This window comes from Vanellus vanellus (genome assembly GCF_965231255.1).
Source record: "Vanellus vanellus genome assembly, chromosome: 4".
Classification (NCBI taxonomy): Eukaryota; Metazoa; Chordata; class Aves; order Charadriiformes; family Charadriidae; genus Vanellus; species Vanellus vanellus.
In genome coordinates, this window is record NC_138909.1 from 17,414,344 (window position 1) to 17,436,103 (window position 21,760).

At 44.8% G+C, this 21,760-nt stretch overlaps 2 protein-coding genes across 4 annotated transcripts in view; one reads left to right on the forward strand and one right to left on the reverse strand.

Annotated features, from left to right (window-relative positions):
- The window catches only part of LRBA (LPS responsive beige-like anchor protein), a gene marked incomplete at its 5' end in the record, with an annotated part of 425,426 nt that overhangs the window by 174,972 nt on the left and 228,694 nt on the right, over window positions 1-21,760 (reverse strand). For all 3 annotated transcript variants that reach the window (XM_082482677.1, XM_082482676.1, XM_082482675.1), the window contains 2 exons: window positions 12,590-12,726; window positions 15,358-15,504. In XM_082482677.1, the coding sequence (XP_082338803.1) occupies window positions 12,590-12,726; window positions 15,358-15,504 (284 nt within the window). The remainder of the gene's footprint in view (window positions 1-12,589; window positions 12,727-15,357; window positions 15,505-21,760) is intronic.
- Window positions 7,584-9,037, forward strand: MAB21L2 (mab-21 like 2; the record flags this gene model as incomplete). The annotated part of the gene is made up of 1 exon (XM_082482946.1): window positions 7,584-9,037. The coding sequence occupies one exon, from the start codon at window positions 7,584-7,586 to the stop codon at window positions 8,661-8,663; it is 1,080 nt and encodes a 359-aa protein (XP_082339072.1). The 3' UTR covers window positions 8,664-9,037.

The window sequence follows — 21,760 nt, forward strand, 5'->3', positions numbered from 1 at the left end:
ATCGGTATTGAGAAAGGAAAACAGCTGAATTACGAAAAGACAAAAACTTTTTTCATTAAAGCTTCAGACAATATGTCATACTGCAATAATAATTGTTATATCGTAACACTCAGTTGTTCTAAATAAACGTAGAACAGAACAAACACAGAGAAGACTCCTTTAAAATAAAAACATAGAACTGCATTAAAGCACTGTTAAATAAACAGAACAGCAGTTAGAATTAATATTGCACTCCGAACAAACTACAGAGCGAACACTAGTTAAAAATGGTCGATCTAATTGAGTCTGGATGGACCCCTTTACAGACCTAATGCAATGATTAACTATGCATCTGGTAGCATGTCAAGTCCTTTTTGTGTGCCTATCTGATAGTGAAGTGAAAGGGCATGGACAGTGTCCAGTCCCAGCAAGCAAATCATTTGGAAGCAGTCATAGCCATAGATCAAAGATTTTTCACTCTATCCAAAGTCTATTTAAACCCACCAACCCAGCCTCTTGTTGCAGACAAAACCAGTTAGAAAATAAGAAAGACTCCTTGGGATCCAAAGATAATAAAGGAAGATAGAAGTAGAAAATGAAGAAAAGAAACAGACTGGCAGAACCTTGATTTCCATAGGCCAAGACAGCTGTTTTACATCCTAGTTTTATTTCAGATGGTTAAAGAAAAGGAACAATTTCCATCCCTTAGATCACCAAATATTATTTCAATTAAACTATGCAGATGGCTTCTATACATTATTTGAGCCAATACAGTTTCCCCTTCCCAGCTATGGGAGAAGGTACCTTGAACTATTTTGCACACAGGTTTTACTTAATTCATAAGAAAACTAAAAAGAGGGCAGCATATTATCATGAAGAAGTTATTTTGAAATAAGATATGCATAGCAAGATATAAAATAGCAATACCTATGATTTGATTCTCTCATTAGAAGTAGCAACAAAACCCCTGCAATGATTTTACAACTAGTAATATGCTACTTTTATGTCAATAAAGTACTTTCAAAGGATAAAATTTTAATACTATGAAGTACAATATGCAGAAAAGTAGAAGGCTCTAACTGCGTGGCTCTACATTTAAACTGTATTATATTTGAATGAGGGAACAATCAGAAGACGGTTCAAACAGGAAACTTTCTCTCTTTTTTTAATTAAATAAAAATTGCATGCCTTTTCTACTGGATCCAAAGTCACAATAAAATCATCTTAAAATATGGGGAGGAGAGAGACAGCGAGCAACTTGATATATTCCACACTGGCCACCAGTGCTACTGAGAAGATTGAGTCCCCTCTGTCCCCTCCTCCCACAACCCCCTTCCCTTTTATAAATTACGCTCATGGAAACTCACTGAAAGGTTGTTTAACCTGTACAGTGGTTGGTGAGGAGCAGAGGATTTCGCATTGCTACATGTGGTATTTGAGAAAGTACTTTTTAAAATCTAAGTATATAAAGGAAAAGCTTTCACTTCTGCAGCTAGAAATTGACATTTTTAAAGGGTATACTTTAGAGAACTCTAGGTTAGTTTATAAATATGCTTCATCTCGGCTAGCTTCATGAAGTTTTTGATCTTTAAAATAATCATCTAACCAATAAAACCATGCAGGCTATTGTTTGTTGGCATGATTATTTATGCATATGCACGAATATGTGAACATCTAAGACAACAAACATAGCAATCGTCACGCGCCTACTGTTAAAAGTTACAGCCAAACCCCTGCAAATTGAAATATTTCTTTTAATTTCCAGAACTTTGACTTTGCTTAGAATATCCTCATAATTTTTGTATTTTTTTAAAAGTGCTGATTTAGCCTCACAGCATTTTTAAGAACCAGATAAGGTACTATCTCTGTATCCCACCTCACATTTTCCTCAAGCAAATAAGTGTTATTGCACTCAATTAGAGGTCAAGTTGACAAAATCCTGGCGTGTTACATGCTTTCATACTTTAAAAAATTGATGTTATTAATGCAATTAATCTATTATTGTAAATAAAGACCAGCCAACACACATGAATTTGGTATTTCTACTGGATAAAACAGCACGCACCCACCCCAACTGCATCCAAACAAAACAAAAGACCCACAAGAAGTTTTAACGAGAAGAAAATGCTACAAAAACTCTAGAAATGTTCTTTTCTAGTGCACGTGCCTGACATTCCCTGATTGCCAACTTACTGAAGGCAAACTTACAAAACAGTATTTAGTACCCAAAGCATCCTACAGCTAAAAGAAGTCACCATTAGTCACCACAAGAAGAGAGAAGCAGCTACCTTTAATACAGGGTTCAAAGCATTAGAGAGAGCCTTCAGCTGCAGGTTTCTCATGGTTAAACACCAGAATATGAACACATTCACATTTTAAGACTGAATAGGAAAGTAAAAATAAGGTACTTAAAGGAGTAGTTGGAATCCTCCCCCCCCCCCCCCTTTCCTGCTGCAGAAACAAAAGTTAGGGGAGACTTAGAAAGATGTATAAATTATTTAATTACCATACCGTTCAATCTTCATGGAAAAAAGTACATTTACGCAATGCTCTTAAGTGATGAGATGCACTAATGACACATGTGGAAATGAAACCATCTTTCCCCCCCCCCAGTGTGCGCTATCAACTAACTTTATAAACACAGTCCTTAGAAGAGACCGGCAGATAGTAAAGCCGAGCCATGACTTTCAAGAAAAGGTACACACTGTATACTATTGAAAATAAACAGAATTTTATCTGTCAAACCCACAGCAGCATTTACTGCAACGACTAACCCAGTTTTGCTGTGGAGAAATGCAACATACATTACTGAATCATTTCTTTTCAAATCCATACATCCCCTGCAGCCGTTCAAGCTCCATCAGCAGTGCAGGAATGTATGAAAATGACAGGCAAAGGGCACTAGCTCTTTTCCCATACTGTTCTTCTATAAATGGAAGCAGAGTCCTACAAAGCACTTAAAGCTGAGAATGTTTGAAGACTGATCTCCAGGAAAAAAATATTACGACGTTAGGTTCCAGGAGCAGATTAATTATTCTGTTTTCCACAAAACTGTTTCACTTAAATGAAAGGACAGAGAGGAAACCAACTACTAGAAAATAATGGAACACTAGCTGGGTCTCATCTACACAGCTGCCATGAACAAAGCATGTACGTACACATACATATTTCATACACTACTCATAAAAATACTTCTTATCCCTTTCGGGAGCACCTGTTCCTGCCTTCACTTTTCGCTCTCCTCTCAGCTAGGGGAGAGGGAGAAAAAAAGGGCAGATTTGGCAGAAATCCTTTAACAACCTCAAGTCAGTTTGATTAAACTTCGACTTGCCTTAAAAATTACACCTTTTATCAGTAGCACGTTATAGAAACTTTAAAATACACCGTTCAGAATAAAAAAGCTCTGAAATACGTAACGTATGCCACTTTGGTAAGCTGGTTAGCCAAACAAACGCAAGCCTGCTACATCATAACACAATAAGAAATTCGCGTGCTTCTTGCTAAAACACTGAATTGTTTGCCAGGTTTATTTCTGTTTGTTGTTTCTTAAGGGTTAATACAAATGCCTAGCATTCTCTTAAGAGAAAAAAAGAAGAAAAAAATCAGTCTTTCCACATTTAATAGCAACCCTTCACTGTACTTTGCCATCCTCAGCGTGAAGAACATACCGGTGCTCGCACCGTGTGTGCACGCCTGGATGTACACCAGAGCGAGCTCCCCGCGGTCCCAAGAGGGACAGGGCAGGAGGAGCCACGGCAGAAGCAAACCCTCTCTGCACACCGAGTCCCTTTTCCAGTATCTCTTTACGGAAGCCCTCGCTAACAAAACGCTATTGCTCCAGGCAGCGGCATGCTGATGTTGGCACTGCTTAAACCAAACAAACACGATGTTTAACAGTCAAATAAAATGTCCCGCAGCCTCCCTAATGAATTTGTCAAGGACCATCAGATCACCCCCGCCCCTGCCTCATTAACTCAAGTATGATGAGACGGATTATAACGAGAGAATACAGATCAATCGGTCTGAAGACTTCAAGTGGCTTTTAGCCCTGAGAGTTTCCCCCTCTGCGGCACACACACGCACACGGTCTTTTTAATGGAATACAGTATCTCCTGCTGCTGGAGGGGCTGCCACTTCGTTTTATACACCATCAAGGAGCTGCTGATGGACTTCTACACTAACATACATAAAAGCAGAGGTGACAAGGGCTCTTCAATTATATCCTCCTCGGATCCTGTTCTCCCTTCAATTATTCATCCCAGCGAGAGCAAATTCCGCCACAGATGAAGCTGGTCTTAATGCAGTGCGGCCACAAACGCCCAGACACAGGAGAGAAGGGTTTCACGTGCATTATTTGCTGGAAGTGTTTAAGTTTATTGCTCAAATGATGTTTCTAATTAGCGCTGGGGCAATAAATTAAAGTCGGCTTTTGTTTAGCTGATTTATTATTTACTAGAGCTTCAACCTCAGGCAGGAAAATTGGTAATGAATTGTTTTAAATCTGAACACTAGTAACGCTTCATCATTAGTCACCTTACCGGGGGAGGGTGGGAGGGAAATCGCCCGCTCCTTTTGCTTTTACCCTGAAAACACGAAAACGCGTCCCCCCACCCTCGCCCGGGCCGCCTGACGGCTCCGGCATCTCCCCCGCGCCCTGGACGCGGGACGTCCCCGGGACTGCCCGCTCTCTGCTGGAAGCGAAACCCCGCGGAGCCGTCCCTGCCCGCCACTGTTCGGAGGGTCCATGTGCAGAACCCCTCGCCGGACCGGGGAGAAGTACCAGCCCGGCTGCGAGGAAGGCAGACCCAGCTGCGAAGTCCCCGAGAGCCGGGAGCTTCGGCGGGGCGTGCGAGAGGGACCCCCAGCCCTAACTAACTCTTCTGCTTGCCGAAGGGCGTCTGGAGACGAGGCGCAGGACCCCTCGCAGCTCCACCCGGCCAACCGAGCACCGAAGAGACGCTCCGTGCTAGTGAAGCACGACGATGCCCGCCCGGTGCTGCCGTCCGCGCCCGGCCCGGAGGGACCTCTGACCGACTGGAGCGGGTCCGACCGCGTCCCCAGGGAAGGGGCAGGTCCGCGGGCACTTACCCGTGCCCTGGGGCGTAGAGCCCCGCTCCAACCCGCGCATCCTCGGAACGCCTAGAGACCGTGAGAGCAGCGGCGCTAGCGCCTTTGCGAGCCGGCGGCTCTCCGCTCGTCGCAACCTGCCCCCCCCCCCTCCCCCACCCCTTTGAAGCTGCTCTCTTCGGAGCCTTCCCTGGGCTCGTCTCCCTCCTGACGGGGCCGGGGTCGGCGGGGACACCTGACACCGCCGCCCGCCCGAGCCCCGGGGCCCACCGAGCGGAGGCACAGTGCCTCCCACCCCCCCACCTCCCGGGCGCCCCGGCGGCATCGGGGCAAACAACGAGCCGATCCTCCTCGGGAAGAACGGAGCCCCACCGGCGCCGGGCACGGCCGTACTTACTTCTTCCAGCGCGCAGTAGTACGGCCGGCACAAGACATGTTTCTAATTTAAATGCACACGGAAAACAGACGGCGATATTTTCTTTATTAAAATCAGCCAGTTGCCGCGAAAGGAGGAAAGAACAAGAAGGCGAGCCCGACCGCTGGCGAGCCGGTTCAACCGAGGCTCTGCGAGGAGGAGCGCGTCGCGTGTGAACGGCCCCGGTCGCCCCCCCTTTCCCCACCCCCCACCCCGCCGCCTCCGCAGAAGGGACCGCGGCGAGAGCGAAGCCGCTGCGGAAACACGCACCCTCGGCCCCGGCACAGAAGATGCGGAGGTTGTCCCAAGTTTCTTGTTGTTTTGCAGCAGGTACCGCCCGCCCGGGGGGCGACAGCAGCGCGAGAGAGCTGCTCTCTCCCACCTGACGTAACATCGCTACGGTTTTATGTCCGAATCATTCAATATTCTTATTAACACAAACTTGCATAAAATATCGTTTCCTTTCGAATAACTCAATCCTACGCTTTAGGAGGATGAGCAGAACTTTACGGCGCGAGATTTGTCTAAATTAGCGTGACCACGGCGCTGACTGAGGGCAGTAAAACAGTATGCGACTCTGCTCCAGTGGCGGTCTCGCTTTCACTGCTGCAGCCCGGCATTAGCGAAGGGCAATTTATGCCTGCGGTGAAGCACCGGCACGTCTCTCCTTCCCCCCTTCCCCCCACACCCCGGCGCTGCCGCTGTGGGTCTCCCCGCAGCAAGCGGAGGGAGCCGCCCGCTCCCCTCGCCCTTCCCCGGCCGCCCCGGCAAAGTCGCAGCTTTATTCCCTACCCCGCGCCGGGCCGCAGGACGCTCACAGCCCCCCGCACCTTCACCGCTCCCCCCCGGCCCCGGCTTTAACGCCGGTGAAGCCCCGCACAGAGCGGACGGGCGCCCCGGCCCCGCCGGCGGCGGGGAGGAGGAGGCAGGACGGAGCGCGCGGGCGCGTGTGCGCGCCCCCGCGCCGGCCGTGCCCGCCGCGATTGGCCGCGCCGCTGACAGCTCGGCGGCGATTGTAGGAGGCGGGGCTCCGCCCCCCCGCCCGTGCCCCGGCCCCATTCATAAACTACAGGGCCCGCCGGCACCGCCGGAGAGAGACGGGCACACGGCGGCGGCGGCGGCGGAGAGGTGCAGAAAGTGAGAGCCTCGGCGCGCACTTCCAGGGGTGGGGAGGGGGAGGAGAAGCCATCCCGAGCACAGCAGCAACGCCCTCCTCCCGCTCAGGATAAAACACAGTCTGTGCAAAGAAAAAAAAAAAAAAAAAAAAACCAAACCAAACCCAACCAACCTATATATATATATCTCAAACCAATCTATATAGAGCTGCAGGACAGGAATGAGAGATCACAGACCAAGTGCACACGTCTGCGCGTAAAGATAGAGAAAGCCACAGAGCCGGGTTCAGACAACGCCTCCAGCAGGAAAAGGGAAATCAACAACACCCCCTGACAGTCTGAGAGAGCGGCAGCCAAACTCATGCACATCTCTGGCGGTGCCACGGACTGAAAGCGAGAGAGAGAGAGAGGCAGACAGACAGACAGACAGAGAGTTCACTCTTCCGCTCTGGGCATTGCTCGCATTCTTCTTCTCCTCTCCTATCGTGTGCGGTTTTAAACTTCGCCGCCGACCGGCTTTTTCTGCGGGAACCTTCTGCGAGTCCTGGGGAAGTTTGTTTGGGCTTTTTTTTTTTTTTTTCCATGAACTCTTGAAACAGCATTTTTGTCGCTGCGCGGGGGGGTGGGGTGGGCGCCTGAGCGCAGAGGCAGCGGTGACCTCCCTGCCCCCACCGCCACCCAAAACTTTGCGCTCCGGCAGCCCGCGGGGGCTGCCCGCCGCTCCGGCACCGGCACCGGCGCCCAGCCCGCACCGCCCCGTTCGCCTGCGGCTCGCACTCCTCCTCCTCCTCGCCGGGGCAGCGCTGGGCTTCGCTCCTTTGTGCTTCGTCGTCCTCCCCGATTTTTTTAATTGCTCTCACTGGCGCGCCGCTGCCGCCTTCTTCCCGGAGGGGGTGGGGGTCTGCGATTTGGCTGGTGCCCTCCGCAAAGCTGCAGCCACCGCTAAAGCATTGGATCCCTCAACGTACTGCGAGAGCCCGGTGTACAGCCCGGACCTGTGCCCCAACATGATCGCCGCGCAGGCCAAGCTGGTCTACCAGCTCAACAAATACTACACGGAGCGCTGCCAGGCGCGCAAGGCGGCCATCGCCAAGACCATCCGGGAGGTGTGCAAGGTCGTGTCGGACGTGCTGAAGGAGGTGGAGGTGCAGGAGCCGCGCTTCATCAGCTCCCTGAGCGAGATCGACGCCCGCTACGAGGGGCTGGAGGTGATCTCGCCCACCGAGTTTGAGGTGGTGCTCTACCTCAACCAGATGGGCGTCTTCAACTTCGTGGACGACGGCTCCCTGCCGGGCTGCGCCGTGCTCAAGCTGAGCGACGGCCGCAAGCGCAGCATGTCCCTCTGGGTGGAGTTCATCACCGCCTCGGGCTACCTGTCCGCCCGCAAGATCCGCTCCCGCTTCCAGACGCTGGTGGCCCAGGCCGTGGACAAGTGCAGCTATCGGGACGTGGTGAAGATGATCGCGGACACCAGCGAGGTGAAGCTCCGCATCCGGGAGCGGTACGTGGTGCAGATCACGCCCGCCTTCAAGTGCACCGGGATCTGGCCCCGCAGCGCGGCGCAGTGGCCCATGCCCCACATCCCCTGGCCCGGCCCCAACCGGGTGGCGGAGGTGAAGGCGGAGGGCTTCAACCTGCTCTCCAAGGAGTGCTACTCGCTGACGGGCAAGCAGAGCTCGGCCGAGAGCGACGCCTGGGTGCTGCAGTTCGGGGAGGCCGAGAACCGGCTGCTGATGGGCGGCTGCAGGAACAAGTGCCTCTCGGTGCTGAAGACGCTGCGCGACCGGCACCTGGAGCTGCCGGGGCAGCCCCTCAACAACTACCACATGAAGACGCTGCTGCTGTACGAGTGCGAGAAGCACCCGCGGGAGACCGACTGGGACGAGGCGTGCTTGGGCGACCGGCTGAACGGCATCCTCCTGCAGCTCATCTCCTGCCTGCAGTGCCGGCGCTGCCCCCACTACTTCCTGCCCAACCTAGACCTCTTTCAGGGCAAACCCCACTCGGCCCTGGAAAGCGCTGCCAAACAGACCTGGAGGCTAGCCAGAGAAATCCTCACCAATCCCAAAAGCCTCGACAAGCTATAGGGTTAACACACACACCCCCCCAAAGCGCACAAAACTCGTCCTCCCGTAAACAACAACAGCGCCTAAAGAAAAAAAAAAAAAAAAAAAAAAAAAGCGCCAAAAACTTTTTATTTAACGCAAACGACGACGGAAAGAGGCGGCGAAAGAAACGCGCCCCCGCCACCCCCCACCCACCTGCAGCTCGGCCTTTAAAAACTTGCAGACGGTTTTCCCGGCATAAACTCTCACCGCCCTGCACGGAAGAAGGGAAGAGCCTCTCCTCCGGTTCTCCGATGTGAATTTTTAAAAAGTCACAAAAAAGAGAAGCGATCGGACTTTTGCAACCTCAAAACGAAACCCGAAAGGTACATTTTCCAATCCATGTATAGTCCTTTTCTTACTCGCTCTTGTTTGCCTGAATGTTGTCACCAAGTGAAAAATTATTTAACTATATGTACAAATCTCCCTTTAAAAAAAGTTTTACTGATGTTAAATGTATTTCGGTGCCAAGGTCAGATAATGTGCCCCACAACTGACTTGTTGCAAATAGTAATAAAAATATTACTTTAACTTTACGCTGACTTTTCGTGGATGGTTCTTAAATTCAGGCAAGTAGGTTCTTTCCGAACCTCAGAAGTAAAATTTTTAAAAGAAACGGAAACACGAGATGTAAAGCTAGTCTAAACGCGACACCTTTAGCTTGGCATATTCATTGACGTTTTCTAAACTTCCCTCTAGTTTCTATAAAAATAGTGCATCTAAGAAAAAAAAATTGTATATTCTGTAGTTCAGCGCGTGACAACATCTGCTGTATTTCTATTACTTTAAACTTCCCCTCTAAATCTTGGGAATATATGGAACGTCGCACAGCAGCTCGCCAGAATTTAGACAGAACCAGAGCATGCCGTTTCCTACCCTACGCTCCTCGCCTTTACTTTTTTCCTTTATAGTTTTCTTTCCTTTTTTCGCGGTAAATCAAGCGCTTGTATTTTGTTCTAAAATTTCATCCCTGTTTGCTTTCGCTTCCCAGAGCGAAGGTGCTATCCATTTGACTTTGACACGAAGGAAGTATAGATCCAGCCTGAATAATTAATGCGCTTTAGAGCAAACGGTCGATATTTTTTTTAAACAAACATTTGTTTGCCCCGGATTTTTAAGTACAGCATAAAATCGCACCACAGCGTAGCCGGACGAGCCGATAAACAAATCCGTGAGGAAAGCACCCGTTCCTACATTACCACCCGCTCGTTCTCTGCGCAGACACCGCCGAGCTCCTTCCCCTCCTGAGCTCCCTTTCCCAAAGCTAAGCTCTACTCCAGTCCTTGTATTTCGTCCTGTAGCGATGTCGATTTAAGTTTGCTCAGGACGACTTAGAAATACTCGCAGGATTTTTTTTATCGGGAAGGCGTTTCTAAGCTTTAAAAACGTTAGTGTTATCCGCTCGAGCTGCCCGAAAGATTGCGAAGCCGGCTCGGAGCATTTCGAGCACGTTTTCGTGTCCTTTCGGGGTGGGGGTAAAAAAAAAAAAAAAAGTAAGTTCTTGCCCCAAAGGACTACTTCCGTTTCTTTGTGGACGGATCCGGAAAGAAATAGCCATTCAAATTTGAGCCGCTTTTGTCTTTAAGTTAAAAACGAAATTAGCAAATGCGACAGCAGCCTGGGAAATGAACTTCCAGGAGAGGCGGGGCGGCGCCGGGGGGAGCCTTCCCCGGCGGCAGGCGGGTACGGCCGGCCCCGGCCCCCCGGCGGAGAACGCGGGGCGGCTCCGTCGCCAGCCCCGCCAGCCCCGGGCACTACGGCCCGGCTGCCTTTCACCAGTTTCTCCTAAAGTCATCAGAGCGCCGATCCCGGCTCACCTGGCAAAACGGGCTGAGCCCGCGGGGCTGCCCTTTCCTTCTGGAAACAGCCCCGGAGTGAGAGTATAAACTCTGATCTTATCGCTGCCGATGCTATCTCTACGGCAGGTTTTTCTTCAGGAACTTGTCACAATGTTTTCTTTTCAGTAGTTTAGACAAATATACAAGGAACTTAAATTTATCAAACAGATGAAGCCTCATTAATTAAGCAGGCCTTCTGAGCTACAGCGGATTAGGATATTTTCTATATTTTTTTTTTTGTCCGAGGGGCATTTTCTGCAGCAGCTCCAGTCACTGCTATCAAGACGCAATAACTTAAGCAGAGGGTGGAGCAGGGAGGCATTCATGCTTCAAAACAATCTGTCTTGTAAGCCTATTTGTGTTTTAAAATAAAAATATTCATATTTTCTAGCCCCCTTCCCATACTCACAAGAGACATTACAAAAGGTCGGGTTTTTTCTTTTAAGACCTCCAGCTAAAGTAGCGTCAGAAGTAGAATATAAAAGGTGTAGTCTGTATTTCATGTAACCAACTCCTTTTATAGGAACCCAAATAAAATCTCTCAGATAGCGAATTAAAGATACAGTCCAATCAAATCAGAATGCCTGCTCACAGTTCAGAAAACTACCACTACCAAATACTCGAAAACAGGAAAAAAGAAAGCAAGCTGAATGTATGTTGCATGTCAATGTCCCCATACAACATGTAACAGGAATGGTAAGAATTAGTAACTGTACTCAAACGTCTATGTGCTAAACACAAAAAACAAAAATGCAGAATAATGCAGATCTGTAAGACTTTTCTCATGCTAATGTAATACAGAGCAGAACATTTTAGATGGAAAATGCGATACAGTAACATATCCAACTGTCCTTACATTTTATATTTATATCCTTTTTACCATTAAATGTTTTAAAAGAAACACTAAGTAAGGAGTAAGCATTTCAAAATTTTAAGAGCTATCTCATACTTAAAATAATTTAAGAAATATTTCAAAATACTTCAGGACCAAAAGAAAAGTTAAATCTCATTTACAGTATCACATAAAAATCACAATTTTAGTTAATTGCTTATATTAAATTCTAGGTCTAAGAATCTGGGAGTGCTGGATTTCAAAATAAATTTATATCTTTATAGGATTTGATAAACCCAGCTTTCAGACCCACTGATGCTATTTTTAATACAGACAAGAGCAATTTACTCAATAGGAACAAAGAACTGAACTGGCGCTTAACACACAAGGTATTCTCTACAGACAAGCACAAAACCACTACCTTTTTGCAGTGATTTTTCTGCCCTTCACAAGGAAATTATTACCTTGTTTAATATTAAGCAGATATTAAAAAAAAAAAAACAAACGAGCCATCACTGTGATTAAATTGAGATGCTAGAGTATTTACCAATCATGTCATACTTTTAAAATGTTGCTGTAATATTGTAGAAAACATTCAAGTGCAACCTTATTAAGCTTATCACACAATATACTGCCTTTGAGATAGGAATTTTACCAAAGGTTACTAGTTATAAACCGAACACTAGTAATCAAGTAACTGGGAGCAAATAAAGTTTGTGGAAATCAGCAAGTCAGCTCAGAAATGTATTTTAATAGGGCAATTATGTTTTCTGCTTAGGCACAATAAACAATAACAGGCCCTGTAAAATCTGTTATAGAATAATATGATACAGAAGCACTGCAAACTTACGAGTGTAGGAAGTATAGCGCTATGTTACACTGGCATTATATAAAAATAGGAAAGTAAAACAAAGCATTTGGACTAAAAGCCTCGTTGAACTTTCCAGTATTCGCATAGGCCTGTGATTCAAGATGTCTTTATTTAAGACGCCTCCCTGGAGCTTTATTCGCAGCAAGCAAATTAACATTCAAGTAGGGTCCAGTTGTGGGAGGGGGAGAAAAAGGAGAGGGAAAGGAGGTGTCACCTACGTGAAGTTCAGTAACATATATGGTCAATCGCAAACTTATTAAAGCAGGAACACTGCGGACCAATAGAGGTAAAGGAAGTCGAATGAAGAATTAAAGGTCTTGGGTAATTTGTCATCATCTCTCAGAGCTCAGGGTCAACGATCTCTTACCTTCGGGTCGATTTTCTTAAAACTGGGATCTTCTTCATCCACCTCAAAGTAGAGCTCAGAAAGAGTGATGGAAAGAGTGCCTTTCACTACTACTGAGGGTGCCACAAGCTGAGCTGGTGTGCTTAGGGCAACTGGACCTGCCAAAGAGTGAAAACACCAACAATGTTCAAACCAGAAAAGAGTACAAGTGCAAATTATTTGCTTTTCAAGCCTAGAACGTTAAAATAAATAAATTATGCAAACAGCATAGCTCTTCCTTAAAAAGCAAACCTCTTTTTATCCCGGAAAAGAACATATGTAATAGATTTACAGTGTCTCTGTGCTGCTGAACATTGAAGCAGCTAAAATTGCAAACTGATGCATACATTATACATGCCAGAGCTGGCTTTAGCATGGCAGTATGTAGTTTTTACTCAGATGCATTTTTTTAAGAAACTTTGAGAGCTGCATGCCTTCAGTTATATGCAATATAGAGAGTGTACACATGAACACTTGAAATCTTACTGTCAAATGTGTTCTTCAGGTACTGGAGAGTTTTGATAGCTTTCCACAAAGATGAACGTAGCAGTCAAGGCTCAAAGTTGTCTAACTGTAAAGTGTTCCCTCATGGATGCTAGAAATCCATTGTTAAGGTTACACAATGTTACAGAGCCTAAAGTGAAATGTTTTAAAGATGCTTTTGATTCCACATTAAATATTGTTCAAGGATTCCATACAGTGTTAGTGTAGCTCGGGGACTGTGGGAGTAAACAGCTGGAGGGTTGGTTTCCAACTGAATGAATTTTTATTGGAATAATCACATCTCCACAGGGCTTATCACAGGGACAAATCAGACTACTACTGAAAACAATAGGTTCAGCATAGATCTGACAACGCAGAACCTATTACATAAACTAACACATACAGAAAGAAAACAGGTTAGGTTTGTCATCCAGCTGATTAAGAGGTAAGGAAATGAAGTTACTTGGCTGCAGTATTAGCTGACTTTTCTAAAACAGAGGAAGATACGAAAGTGACATAGACAATTTTGTTTTAATAAAGCATCTATAAATGAGGTACACACGTTCAGGTAATCAACGTGAGAATAACTGACAAAAAATTCAGATGAATTGTCATTTCCATCGATTGTTAGGAGGGTGATGGTCCTTAATCTCACATCAATCTCAATGTGTGCCACTAGGACAAAAGAAGAGATGCTCTGCTGAGATCAGAGCAGCTTTGCCCTCTATTCCCAATGTACAAATACATTGTGTTTGCAGATGGGCATGAGATAGCTGCGGAACTGCCATGATTTCCCAAAGCTCACCCCCACAAATGGATGAAATAAGCAGCTATGTGTTCTTTTGCTGTCTCCCTTTGCCCTCTGTACATTAGCATGTAATCCAGAGGAGAAATAACATTTTTTCAATCACTCGCAGACATTCAATTACAGGGCAAGCAGACAGCTGCAGAAGCTGGGGCAGTCCAGGTCCTGTAGAAGACCCCTGACAATTTCCACTTCATTTCGAACCCACACCACTTTATTAGCGAGGATTACTTCTTAATCCTATTGCTATTGTCAAGATTATATAATTAAACTCCCCTTTCACCTCTATTACAGTATGAATGTATTACTCGAACCAATGAATGAATAATAAAAGAGAAGGAACCATGGAGAAGGCTGTTGAGAAGTAAGCTCATGGTAGAAAGGGGGGGAAAAAAAAAAAAAAAAGATTCACATACAGAAAGTGCCATTGCATTATGCTCCTGTTACTTTATTTTACTTCACTTTTCCTACACAGATTTTCTTTTTTCATTATGCTGCATTTTTAACTTTGCTTTTTTAAAAAATAAAAAGAGTGGAATGCAGTTCAGGGATAAGCAAACTGCCAATAAATAATCACTTCCAGTAATTTCACTGAATTATCATATGTATGATATGTATCAATGTAAGGTTATACTACTAACTTCTCAGGGAACCAGAGTTATCCAAGAAATGTACATAAGATACCAGTTGAGAAAGCAGAACACCACAGAGAACTTTGCATTTTCCCCTGTAAAACCCACGGTCCTCAAATAACAATGGAGATGCTTCATAACCCCAGTCCCTGAACCTGACTGTTTTTACATTTTAAACTATACAGAAATGGACCCACTCCACTCAGACTGCAACATCAGCAAAGGTTGCATGTGACTGAGTAAAATTAGCTAAGTTCAAAGATGTGAAGTACTATTTCTTCAGAAAAAAAGTGAAGTCTAGTAAGACTCTGGTCTGGGAAGAAGGGTCTTCAACAGGGGAATGGCAAGGGGTTTAAAGGAGTTAAATCCAGTGAGGGTACAGATCCTTCAAACTCAAGTAAATAGCCAATACGTACAATTTTATAAACTCAGTAAAAAAATTAAAGCTCTCCAAAACCTTTAATTACAGACAACTCGCCTAACTGTCCAGTAGGTCTAATTTGAGGTGATTTGAGGAATGGAATGAGGTCAAAAACAAAGAAAGGAAGCCCTTTTCAAGGCAGAGCTACTTTCTCTAAGGAAGGTTTCCTAGAACACAAACATCTACTGTGGAAGCAAGAATGTTATAAAAGCCAGAGAAAGAAAATGCACAACTCCTCCTAAGTAAACCCTCAGCATCTGAGGTGCACAGAAAATGATCTTAATGGCCCAATTATGGGAAGGAACAATTTATCAGTGTGTATTCCAAAACGTGATTCATTGCATAGCAGGGGAGATCAGAACTTAAATAGTAAAGAAGCTGAGGAGAAAATTAAGATAGCTGAAGTTACCCGTTAAGTTCTCCACTTCTCTTTCCTCCATGAATGACATGATATCGTCGTCACCTTCCAAGAGAATCTCACTTTCTGAGTTCTGATTTCCTAAAACTTGACTCTTGATGGACTGCTTTCCTTTAACAAGTATATCCTCATCAGGAGCTGAAATGAAAGAGACACACATTGCTGTCTGTCGGGTCTCAGAGGTAACAGTGACAAAGAAGCATTTGTTGTTTGTTTGTTTGTTTTTTTTGTTGTTGTTGTTTTTTTTTTTTTAATGAAAGTTCAGGAAGAAAACTGTTTAGGACTAGCTGTGGGAAGTACCTGTCTTAATCCTGTAATGTTAGGACACATCTAGTTTTAATCCTATTAAGCCTGTTCAAAATTATCCAGGGCTCTCTGCTGCCTTTAACTTTACTTCAAGTGTTTATGACAGAGGGGGAAAGGACACAACAGACGCTCTTCCCCCACAACCTTCCTTCGGAAGCTGAGTTCTCCTGCTGGAAGCAGGTCCCGAGCGCCTGGTGTCTTCACCTGACTCTCAAACCCAGGGTTCAAGCACCACTTTGCCCCGGCAGCAGCAAGCAGAGGCACTTCGTTCCCCTGCCAGGCAGGGGACCACCGCCGCGACGAAACCGAGCACTCCCCGGAGAGACAAGGCGGCGGACGTCCCGGCGGGCCAGCGGCGGCGGGACCGGTGCCCGGCGGGAGCCCCGGTACGGCACCGGGGGCAGCGCAACAGGCCGATGGCGGCGAGCGGGGACCGGCCTCGGCCCGGCAAACCCGCAGCAGCTGGGGAAACGGAGCGGGGCCGGCCCGGGGCTGGGGGGGGCTCGCCTAACACGGGGGCACAAGTGAGGTACGGCGGCCCCCGGCCACGGCTCCGCTCTGCCCGGGGCGGCGGGCAGCGGCCCCCGCGGCGCAGGGCAGCGGGAGGCGGCGGCGGCAGCAGCCCGGGGGGAATCCCCCGGGAGCGGGGGAAGGCGAAGCCTCCCGCCCGGCTGGAGCTGCAGCCCCGGATCCCCGTCGCTCCCGTCAGCGGCGCGGTCACACGGCAACGGTAGGTGGGTTTCGGGAGGCAGAAAAGCACACACCCCGCCTCACCGGCCTGGGCCAGGCACGGAAAGGGGGGGGGGGGGAAGCCACACGCTCAGGGCTGGAGGCAGAGAAAAGCGTGCACCTGCTTCCAGGAGGCACAACGCAACGGTACGCTGTCCCTACAAGGGACAATTTCTATGCTCACATCCGAATTTTCGGAATGAAAGTAAAAAAGCTCGTTTTACCCAGAGCGCATGTTTCACGCTACACATGTTTCACGGTAACGGGGCAGGCAAACGCGCCCCACGGCCGTGCCGGAGCACTGCCGCCCTCCCCACACCCCCGGCCGCAGGCGCACGGCCGTCCCGGTCCCGGTCCCGGTCCCGGTCCCGGACCCGGACCCGCAGGGGCGGCCAGCGCTGGCCAAGGGAATGTCGCCCGGGAACGCTCCTCGGCTCGGCTCTGCGAGCTACACATCTATTTCACTTAAATTACAAGCTCAAAGCAGCGGGGGGGTGGGGGGAACCAACACAAAACTACCCCCAGAAAAACCCACAACAACAACAACAAACAAACAACCCACAAACCAAACCAAACAAGACTCCACAACCACCCCCAAACCACCTCCCACCCCCCCCAAACCAGTCGATCTCTCACTCTACAGGTAAGTCACTACTTGCTGTGATAAAAGCCAAAACCCAGAAGCGTGTGCCTAGTTTGGTGTTTTGTTTTGGTTTGTTGTGGATTTTTTTTAAGTTGAAAATAAAAGTACTATTTCTTAAAAAATAGATTGAGGATGTCAATGGCACAGCCGTGTTCGAAAACACATCAGGGCCAACTAGCTTCGACACATAGCTCATTGCTTTCTCTGATTGCTGCCATACTTGATTTGAAGTTCCACTGGCTTACTTTAAAAATATGTTAATCTGCAAATATTTACAGAAGGCAGCAATTCCCCAGTGGCAATATATAAAGTTTAAATTGTTTAAGTAAATATACGCACATAAATTGCAAATAATAAACTTTTCAATTAAATGGAAACTAAAACAGAAACCAAACAAACAAAACCCCAAACCACCAAATACCCTGGTTTTGGTTTAGGCCTTCAGCTTACAAAAAAAAAAAAAAAAAAAAAAAAAACAAACCAAAAAACCAACAAAAAACCCACCCCAACCCCCAAAATAAAAACAAGCACGCAAACAAAACCCACAAACAAAAGGAAGTTTAACTTGCCATACAAAATAAAATGCAATTTATGCATGATCCCTTCTACCCAACCAATAACTGCCATTTGTAAGTAAGCCTTTATAAATAAATTATTGTAAAGCTTTAACTGCATTGTATGCACACAAATTTTACTTTCTTCTAAAATGTGCTCATGTAAATAATGATAACTCAGATTCTGGAGTTGTTCAACGGGAGTTGAAAACCTTCCTGTCATGGAAAATATGCAGCTGATATTTAGAAAGGTTTTCCTGTAATTAACTCCCCCTTGAGGATTTTAAGTTAGCAGCAGTAAAATTACCAACAGTATACTAATATACACCACATGCACTGCTACTCAGTGGCCTACCAGCATTCTCTCGAAGATCAAAAAAGTAAAATAGAACAAAACTATCCCAAGAATAAAGTCAAAGATAATAATCCTCTTTTTTTTTTTTTTTTTTTTTTTAACAGAGGCAAACTATGGTTGTTGTTTCAAAAACTGTACATACCTGTTATTTTTGCTTCCTTTACTACAACCTATTTGTGATATACTGAAGATGCTATTTCAAACTAGCCTTCTACCTATTGTAATTTAAGATTGAATTGAGAGCCAAAACGATACTTAGCACAACTTGTCCAAATTACTAGTACATCCTTCAGTTTTTCTTGTCATCCACCATTAAGAAAAAATAAAATCAGTACAGAAACTTCCAAGCCAAAGATGACTGGGTAACGGAAATATACACCTCCTGCCTCATCTTCGCCGCTTAGTCAGATTTTATTTCTTTCCCCAACTAACGATATTATACTGATTCAAAAACACATATCTATGCAACTGCCTTTTTCAATGAAAGATTTTAGACCATAAGTTTAGTCAATTTTTATAAATTTTTGTCATCTCTTTGTGTACATTTCCTGACATGCACATAACACGTGTATCCCCACAGGCAGAGGAAGATGCCGAGCCTGTCTACACATCTGCAGATACTACCTACTAGAAGGCAGTAAGACATCACACTGTGAACCAGAATCTGCCTTTTCTGTACTGACTTGAATAAAGCACTACACCTGCAACCAACACACAACACGCTCACATGAGTATCTGTATAGAACTGAATATATTCCACATGGATTCACCTATTTTCTATAGATAAATGCACTTACATAGGTAGGCCACGGTCTAGTTCTCTTCCTATATTTACTGATTAAGGATATACATGATGGACCATGACAGTGTGTGACATACTCAGTTCCCAAGTATGTGCACAGGTACATTACACTGGATTTCATATTTCAGGTCCCAAAACGTGCTGCTCTGTCACCTGTTAACCCAAACCGTGCTCTGCCAGGCCTGCCTATTCTTGGCATGACTGGAACTTCAGGCTCCAGTCCCACAAATCTAAGCATATGTTCACATACACCTCTTTGAGATCAAGACCTCAAGGCACAGCCTATGTATTGCAGAGGACATAACAGCCCGCTGGCAGCACAGCAGTTTCATTATTATAATTCACTAGTGCAATTCCATGCAATCCGTCCCAAATTGCTCTGTAAGACCCAGTTTCTACAAGTAGCTTTTTGCAAACAGATCTTTGCATCTGCAGCGTGTCTTATTTATTCCAGTTAAAATCTCTGGAACACTTGGGTGTAAAAATAACAGTTTAGCTTATGCTGCTGAACAAGCTTAAGGCATTCATAGAATGACAGATTATTTTAAATTGTTTGTCTACAACTTAACCTTATATGTGAAATACAAGTTTTAAAAGCCATTTGAAAAATAAAATACTGGAAAGCACAATACAGAAGATACTTACTATTACTATTTACTTTTTTTTTAAAGTCTGGTAAATAGGAAAAGGAATTCAGGGAAAACATGCATTAAAAAACCCTTACTTTTTTTTTTTTTTAATAGGGCTCGCAGAAGCCTCCCTCTAGTCTTCCTATTTTCCTATTTGTTTAAAAAGATAACAATGGAAAAAATGACCACTTTCACATGCGTTTTTTTTTTTTTTAATATTCCTTTTAAGACTGCTTTTTCATCCCTTGAGTTGAGGCAAAAAACCCTGACCAGTAGATTGCAATGCTGTAGGTGACCAGTCCCTTGCAGTCACAAAGCCCTGAACTCTGCCTATTGCCTTGATGGAAATGCTACAGATTGTTTTAATCCCCCCCTCCCCAAGTTTTTAACAAACGTTAATAAACCCCAACAAATCACTTGTTAAAAAGCTTGTTAAGATATTTTATAGCAGCTAAAGAGTCTCTGACAAAATATTGTATTTGGATGTCAATCTAAAAATACCAACAGGTTTAAAGTACTCATTTGCTGCACTTTCACACCTACATCAGTATTTTTGGTTTCATTTCTAAACAATGGGTGAAAGGGAGAAGAGAAAAGAGTTAACTCCTTCCATCCCAAAATTTTTCTACAGAACCACCTTCACCTCTCTTTCCTTCCCCCACAATACACTACTAGACTGACTTTTATAAATAGCCATTTTGGAAGGATTTTTTTTTCCCCCTTTGAAAAATTACCTAAAGCCTTTTTTTCCCAAGCAAGTTAATGTGAACTTGGGAATGGCAATTAAATTGTCAGAATTAAAAAATTTGTTTTTAACTAGAAGGTAGCCAGAAGTATAGTCAAGGGGCTGGTATTGATTGTCTGAACAGAGAACATTAGTCTTCAGGTATTTATTCTGCCACCTCTGCACCAGAGGTTCTCCTTCAAATCAAATCAATCCCTGGAAGAGATTGGTTCTTGCTACTAAGACACATAACTAGGCTGCAACAGAGCTTATTGTTGTTGTTGTTGTTCTCTCTAGGTTTTACTGAACAATATCTAGGCTTCCGATTGTTTCTGAGTCATTTTCACAGTTGCAAATTGTGATCTTTCCTAGACTGTGAGCTCTCTGGGGTGGAGAATACATCTGGTTTTATTTGAAAGACACCAAGCAGTTGATAATGTATAGCTACTAATGAAAAGTGTGCTAAAATCCGTGTTTTCAAGCATGGTTACTGCAATAGTACTTTTCCATTATTTATGCATTATTTTCCCCTGTCTCCCTTTTGGCAAAATCCCTTATGCCCAGTTTCAGGTTTTGGTTTTGCTCTGTTTTGTTTTGACAAAAGCTTAAATAGGCAGGAGGGAAACTTTTATTCATTATTTAAAAATGCTTTTTTTTTGCTTCAGAGACATGCAAAATTAACTGAAATAGAATAATTAATGATAAATTATCGATAAGAAATCATAAAATACCAGGGAAAATATTTTGTGAAGTCTAAGGATATCTAGAAAACAGGGCCTGGAAGTCTCGTTCAAAAAAATCTGAAGAGAATTGGATTTTCCGACCTGAAATTGTTTAAGATTAAAAGTTTATAAACACAATTCAGAAAAAAATTGATCAAGCGATTACTCCAGTTGACCTTTCTGACAAGTCTACCTTAAAGAAAAAAAAAAAACCCACCAACAAAAATCCCCAAAACACTACACCAAAAACCCCACCCCCAAAAAAAACCATAAAACCCCCAAGAACCTTTGTATTCCTAGCCATTACACCTAGTTTCCAGTTGAATTTGTACTTTGGTCATCCATTTTACACATCGCCAGTGGAAGGTCTTGGAACACAACAGTTGCATACATACACACACTCAGTTAGGCAGATAGTAATTATCGATATTTTCAGAAATCACATTAAGTAATGACTTAAGGTAAACTAGAATATTCACTGGATAGATGAAGAAACAGAATGGCAATAGATATCAAAGGCCGTATGCAATTAAATTCAGAATAAAACATCAAGAAATTAAATATAACAGAAGCCTGTTAAGGGCGTCAAATTCTGAACAGAAAGACAGAAAACGATTAGCTCTATTTAAATTACCAGGGTTAGCTACTAGCTATGCCTATTAGCTACCTATGAAATAGGGCTACTTTTATTCACTCTTCTTTTGTATTGACAAAAAATGTACTTCTGTCAATTACAAAATGAGTATGACCCATAGCCCTTGAAATATAGCATGGATTAGTGCAAATATCACATTACTATGAAAGATGAATATTGTATTAGTATGTGTTTACTTATGGAAGAATTAGTTACCCAAATAAAGACAGGCACTGTAACTATTTTGCAGTAAAAATAAAGATTTTTTCAGTATTTTGATAAACAACATAAAGATT